We start from the raw sequence: 6805 nt of genomic DNA on the forward strand, positions 1-6805 counted from the left end.
TTGGGAAGAAAACTCCATTGCAACCTTGAGCTTTGCAGGCAACGTACCATCCAAAGAGAGAGCCCCTCTTCGCTCAACCACCAAACAGAAACTCAGGCTTCATTTGGATTGGATGAAATTAGGTCACATACACACTATGAGCCAATTATTCTAACTAAGCGGGGGGATGAAATTGTATTCATTATCTTAGACCTCGATTCTCATCTATAGTCAGTTTTGCCCCATAGGAGTCATTTGGCAATGTCTGAAGATGCATTTGGTCATTAAAACTGGGGATTTTTTACTGGCATCTACCCGGTAGAGGCCAGAGATGGTACTAAAAGTCCCACCGTGCACAGGACAACCCTCCATAACAAAGAATTATCTGGCCCAAAATGTCAATAGTGCAAAGGTTGAGAAACCTTTAGAGAAGGATTTTTCAAACTTAAATATATACACCAGAATAACCAGAAAGCCTTGTTGAAAATACAGATAATCTGGTTCCCATTCCTGGCTTTGCTGATTCAATAGATTTAGGGTGGGTCTGAGAACCTCTTTTGCCTAACAAGCTCGTAGGCACTATTCCTGCTGCTGATTCACAGTCCACACCAAAAACACATGCATCAGGGCCCTGGATGATAGCTGAAGGTGCTTCTGCTCTAAGGTGAGGTAAGGTTTAATGCATTCTGGAGAAGTAACCAGTTGTGCCAAAGGAGAGGAGAGAAAGCTATATACCTCAGCCATTTCCTATCCTTGCTCAATCCTAAAGTTCGTATTGTCCTAATAGTTCCATATGGGAGAATTGCTTCCAGTACCTTCCACTTCGCCAAGGTCTCTGCTTGCTCTGACCTCCCCTCCCAAAGTCCTAAAAAAAAAAAAAAAAAAAAAAAAATATATATATATATATATATATATATATATATATATATATATCCTTGGGGCACCTGAGTGGCCCAACCTGTTGAGCATCTGACTCTTGATTTCAGCTCAGGTCATGATCTTGCAGTTCATGAGATCGAGCCTCATGTGGGTCTCTGCACTGACAGCTCAGAGCCTGCTTGGAATTCTCTCTCTCTCCCTCTCCACCCACCCCACTCACGCCCTCTATCTCAAAATAAATCAATAAATAAACATTTTTTTAAAATATCCTCGGGGCACCTGGATGGCTCAGTCAGTTGAGTGTCTGACTTCAGCTCAGGTCATGCTCTCACAGTTCATGCTTTGGAGCCCTGCATCTGGCTTGTGCTTTGACTCCTCTGTCCCTCTCTCTCTGCCCCTTCCCTGCTCATGCTCTCTCTCTCTCTCTCTCTCTCTCTCAAGAAAAAATAAACATTTAAAAAATAAATAAACATGATAAAATAAAAATATCCTCAAACTCTCCCCTTCCTCCTCCTGCTGGTTTAATCAAAATGAGTTTAATCTTTTTCTTAATGGAGGGAGTTTCTTGAAAACTATGGAATAAGCAAAAGAATGAGTAGGTATAAAAGTAAATAGAAATATGACTAAATTGCGACAGCGCAGGTATTTTTAAAAGCCCTCTTGATCGTTTTGCATGAATATTTAACAGCCCCTCTGTGCTATTACCCTCCCCCATCCTGCCTAATCATTCTCACTGGAAAATCGAGGAGCAGGATCCTGTCCAGAGAAAGCTTTGCCAGTGGGCTATAGTCACAGCAAGGGAGCAAGGGGTTTTCTCTAGAAGGCTTCGGCGCAGATGAGAGGATTGCTCAGTGAGAAATATCTTAGAAAGAGGGAAATCTACAATATTAACTAAGGGGTTGGGGACAAGCATGGGGAAAAGACCATCAACGTGGCAGTTATATCCACTTAGACCATTTTTACTGAGCAAATGCGTAGGCACAGAAGAGATCATGCCAGAGATCCATCTGGAGCAAGCCCTTCTCTCAAAGAACTCACAAGTAAAGGGGGAAGAAAACCAAAAATAACTCAATGTTGTGCGCACAGAGTGAAGTAGGTCACTGCATGACACCGGACAAGGGAGGGTCATTTCCACTCTACCGCTAAGGAAAGCTTCCTAGAGGAAGAGACATCCCAGCTGGACCTCGAGGGTTAGAAAGTCATCCAGGCGGAGACAGAGAAACCGTGTTAAACATGCTCAGCATCTCTGCAAATACGATGATCCCAGCATAATTGTAGTTAGCTTCTCTTGGCAAATGACATTTCAGCAGAAGCAGAAAAAAAAGTTTTATAATAGGAAACCGAAGGGACATCACCAGTAAGGAGTATACCATGTGTCATTTATTCTGAAACACATTCTTTCCCACGTCTCACACGTAGGAGATCAGGGTGAATCGTACTATTGACACCATCTCATAATAAATTTGTGGTTTTCTATTATTTGTCTGCCAGTTATGAATAGTGATTTATCTCGCATCCTACGGGAACTCTGATGTGACCAACCAAGAGGATTATTTGATGAAATATGACGCGATCATCTCCCAGGCTGACAACTTGAGCTTCTGGGCTTCTGAGCGTTTATTCCAAATGGAAGAGGAGTCCATTAGATACTCTGATACGACCTATGAAGAACACAACCACAACTTAGCTCTACGTGAGAGGTACTCACACTCCCATGTTCATAGCCACATTGTTCACCAGTAGCCAGAACGTGACATCAACACCCGTGTCTGTCGACAGATGAATGACAAACAGAATGTGTCCTGTTCGTGCCCCAGAACATCATTCCTCAGCCTTGAAGAGGAAGGAAATTCTGACGCGTGCAACCACACGCATGAACCGTGAGGGCGTTGTGTTGAGAGAAAGAAGCCAGTTACAAAAGAACAACGACTAATGACTTCACTTAGGTGAGGTCCCTAGAGTCACCAAATTCATAGAGACACAGCACAAAATGGTGTTTGCCCGGGCCTGGGGAGCAGGCGCTGAGAAGGGCTTGTTCACTGGGTAGAGGTTTCATTTTTCAAGGTGAAAAGAGCTCTAGAAATTGCTTGCACAAAAACACGAGCACACTTCATACATTCTAAGCTGTGCATTTGGAGATGGTGAAGAAGGCAGATTTAAAAAAAATTTTTTTCTTAATGTTTATTTATTTTTAAGAGAGAGAGAGAGCAAGTAGGGGAGGGGCAGAGAGAGAGGAAGACACAGAATCGGAAGCGGGCTCCAGGCTCCGAGCTGTCGGCACAGAGCCCGACGCGGGGCTCGAACCCAAGACCTGTGGGATCCTGACCTGAGCCGCAGTCGGACGCCAACCCACTGACCACCACCCTCCCTCTCCCGGCGTCCCGAGAAGGCAGGTTTTGTGTCGTACACATTTCACCACAACTTAAACAATGGATTTACATAAAGGAGATGGGACTGGGGAGAAAGGGGAGGGTCTGGTGGAAAAGAACTGAGGCTAATGTGTAAACCAATAAAATGGGAGGACGGACAGATGCACAGAAAAGAAAGACTAAAAGTAAAAACTCACCGGCGCCTCAAAAACCACAATGTAGGAACTGTCAAAAGGATGAACAAGGGCACTATGATCGCCAAAGATATCAAGCCGATGGAGACGGGGTTTCCTGAAAATGGGGCAAGGACACAGGATGTCCCTTGAAAACCCATTCTCTGATTCTCCTGACCTTCCTTTGCCTACTTGATGGTCACGTGCTCCTGATGCTCAAGCCCTCCATGCCTCCCCCGCCGTGTCCCTCCTTCCCTCTCCCTCCTGGTCATGGATCAAGCCCCACCCCCAGCCAGTGCCTCCCTGTATGACTGAGGACCCTCTTGTCCGTGCCCTGTGGGGCACCAGCCCTTTCTCACCCCAGTGGAGGACCATGTCCCGGCCTCCTAGACTGCTGTGTCTCACTCGGCAAGACAGGCCGGCCTCCTCCCCGGCCACCACATCCAGGGTCACCCGAAGATACCACGTCTCGTCAGCGTGGGGCAGGACGTCGCCGCGCCGGGTGCCCGGCTGCTCCTGCTCACCCCGCATCCACGTCACCCACACTGGCTTTGGGTAGAAGCCAGACACATGGCACACAAGAAGCAGACGGCCAGGACCGGGACTGGGGCCACTGGACAGCCAGGCCTCGGGCTTCACTGGGGCAGGAAGGAACAGGGAGAGCAACGGATTATGACTCTAGTCTAGAGGGTTTGGAAACTCAAGTTTGGACGGTGGCCCTTTCTCCTCCTTTGGAAACCAAATAATTTATTAAGCCCTCTCTTGGGTACATCCTACTCCTAAACTTAAAGGAAGTGGTGGCAGGTGAAACAGAAAAGCCTCAGTGGGGGGGACAGGACTAACCTTGTCTCTGCAGTTCTGCCTTCCCCACATCGAGGACACCCAGGAGATACTGAGGGCAGGTTTCAAAGAGGAGCTTCCCCGCGATGTCCCGGATGCCCGCGTACTGATGGATGAGCGCGCAGATGCGCTGTGCCCGGCTTCCACCCTCCGGGGCGGGCACACAGGAGTGATTCTTGAGGCTCAGAAAGTCCACTCCTCCTAACGCTCCCCGCAGGAAGCTCACCGTGCCCCCACCGGAATGCAGACTACAGCCTGCTATCCCCTGGATCTCAAAGGGATCTGGAGAGAAGGAAAACAGAGAAACGATTATTAAGCCGCACCCAAGAGAGAGATGGGAGAAGACCCTGGGATTTGCGATTCGGGTGGGGCAAAAGGTGTGAGGTGTAAAAGGATGAGCCAGGGTCTCGGAGAGCTTAGGACCAGGGAGAGGCACACGTGTCACCAACGGTGGAGAGGCAGTTGTGATGGTGTGTGCGTGAACACGGAAAGGGGGGCAGCTGGGCAGGGTGAACGGGAAGATTGCCAGGGAGGAGGCAGGAGGCTCGAGGAGAGGGATTGCAGGTAAAGATGGCTCAAGCATCAGGGCAGGGAAGTGAGGCTTCTTGCTTGGGGTGTGAGAGACGCAAGTTATACCCAAACCAAACAGGAGATGTTGCAAAGGGGACCTTCACCCATCAGCAGAGCGTGTGAACGCTCTGTGGGGTGTGGAATCTGAGGCTGTGGCTACTCCAGGCCAGCTTGTGGGTGCAGCGGGGCACCGAGGGAAGGAGGGGCAAGGTCAGAGGCAGTAGTGGCCTACAACAGGAGAGAGACATGTCATTGAGAACCTCCCTCGACGAGAGCCCCAGACTCACATTCCATCTGGAACTCATGGGCATGGTCCTGTACTTCCAGGAGGAACCCGTTGAGGTAGACCTGGAACACCTCCTCCAGCCCGGTCACCTCCTCCTCACTGAAGTTGCCTTTGGACCAGGGCTTCAGGAAAACCGCCCTGCCCGCGTCGCTGTCCCAGCTTTGGAGCTGTAAGTCACCCAGCCATCCTGAGCCTTGGTTCTGCGCCCAGCTGCTGTTGGCAAAGGACGAGATCTGGATGACGTGGTAAGAGGTGGGCCCTTGAAAGGCTGTGGGTGACGGAAGGTTAAGAAAAGTGAGCAGAAAGGGAGAAGCCGGGGACAACGAAAGAATGAAACTTGGAAAGATCCGGAGAAAAGGAACCCGGAGTCTGAGGAGCGACACAGAGCCCGAGACCTTTGCCCCCAAGGCCTTGGGCGCCCACCCCACCTCCGGATGGGGGGAGCAGTGGTGCTAGGATCACCCGACCCTCCGGGGCTTTATCCACGGCCCCTCCTGGTGCTGGCCAGTCGCCCACCTGCCTCGCCGCCGCCCCCCGGGCAGAGGACCACAAGCCACAGGGGCCACGGAAGCAGCATCTCCCCGGGGACCCAGCTGCTGCCTCTCAGAGCCGCTCTTCTGGCTCTGGCTCAGCAGTTTCCCTCAGAGGTGACTTCCTCTGTCTCCCAGCTGGCAGATCTCTTCCTGGTCCAGGCTGCCCAGCAGAGAAGGGCCGCCCCTCCCGCAGCCCCGGGCCTCCCACTCACGGCTCGTTTTCACCCCGGCCGAACGTCTGGTTTCTCGTCTCCTTGGCTCCCGCGGGCCAGTTCCCTTTCTGCTTCCTACCTCGGAAGACCCCCACCCCCATGTGGTTCTGAAGGGCCATTTCACCTCCCCACGCAGGTCCTTCCACGGCATCAAATAAGGGGGAAATGGTGGACAACTCCTCCGGCTCGCCTGAATCTAGAAGGATGCTTTGGGTTTAGCCGCCCGCTGGGCCTTGTCCCGCCTCCCTGCTCTGCAACTCTGTCACTGCTCCCGGCGTCCTCAGTGGTTCCTGTGGCTCATCTCACCCCCCTTGTCTGGACCCTCTCACCCACATTCTCATTTCTGGGGTGCGGTATATATTGACAGTCATTTACAACAACGCAAAGCATTGAAAACCCCACCCGGGCTGTAGTGCCACAAACCCAAATCCCAGAATCAAGGATGATAAATACTGCCGTTTAAGAATCCAAACGAATTCGTCTTATGCCACAGCCATTTTTCACGGGTAAAGATGACCCTTTCTACTGGCATATGACCTTCTTTTCGGTGGCGCTCAGGCTTTGGAGTTTAGAGTAACAAATCTGCATGGAAACCAACTTGACAAGAAGTTATATTTTAAAAAAATTATTTAGTTAAAAAAATAGAGTCACAAAGCTTCTGCATGGAAACCAACTTGACAAGAAATTATATTTAAAAAAATTATTTAGCGAAAAAAAATAGAGTAACAAATCTTCTTGAGCCCAGGAGAACCTGGGGAGTCTCCTGTGTGTAGCTTCAGTCTCAGAGACAGATTTTCGTAGGAGGGTTCCAGGCCAGAGAGCATCCTTCTCCTCTCGCAGCATCTCACAGCCTCACTCCACCTTTCGGCCTTTCCGACAGCAAATAAACGATTGCTAGGTGAGCAAGGAGCTTGTCACTTTTCACCAAAAGTTCCAAGATCTGGGTCCCGAGTTGTCATCCCCT

General features: G+C 50.2%; 1 protein-coding gene across 1 annotated transcript; it reads right to left on the reverse strand.

Moving 5' to 3' along the window:
- Nucleotides 1-2216: 2216 nt before the first annotated feature.
- LOC101098769 (T-cell surface glycoprotein CD1b) lies at nucleotides 2217-6201 on the reverse strand. Its single transcript, XM_003999680.6, has 6 exons — nucleotides 5613-6201; nucleotides 5098-5364; nucleotides 4244-4522; nucleotides 3760-4038; nucleotides 3425-3518; nucleotides 2217-2519 (listed from the first exon to the last, which is right to left on the reverse strand). Exons 1-6 carry the CDS (start codon nucleotides 5671-5673, stop codon nucleotides 2501-2503), a joined length of 999 nt encoding a protein of 332 aa, XP_003999729.1. The 5' UTR covers nucleotides 5674-6201; the 3' UTR covers nucleotides 2217-2500.
- Nucleotides 6202-6805: the final 604 nt, after the last annotated feature.

Source organism: Felis catus, chromosome F1, assembly GCF_018350175.1.
Source record: "Felis catus isolate Fca126 chromosome F1, F.catus_Fca126_mat1.0, whole genome shotgun sequence".
NCBI classification, from domain to species: domain Eukaryota; kingdom Metazoa; phylum Chordata; class Mammalia; order Carnivora; family Felidae; genus Felis; species Felis catus.

Bases quoted from the DNA above. Each gene is read 5' to 3' on its own strand.
- LOC101098769 (XM_003999680.6), bottom strand. From the start codon at position 5,673: ATGCTGCTTCCGTGGCCCCTGTGGCTTGTGGTCCTCTGCCCGGGGGGC. The intron at 4,039-4,243 runs GTTAGTCCTGTC...TTCCTGCCCCAG, and splicing joins GGCAGAACTGCAGAGACAAG to TGAAGCCCGAGGCCTGGCTG. The intron at 3,519-3,759 runs GTGAGAAAGGGC...CCCCATTTTCAG, and splicing joins GGACATGGTCCTCCACTGGG to GAAACCCCGTCTCCATCGGC.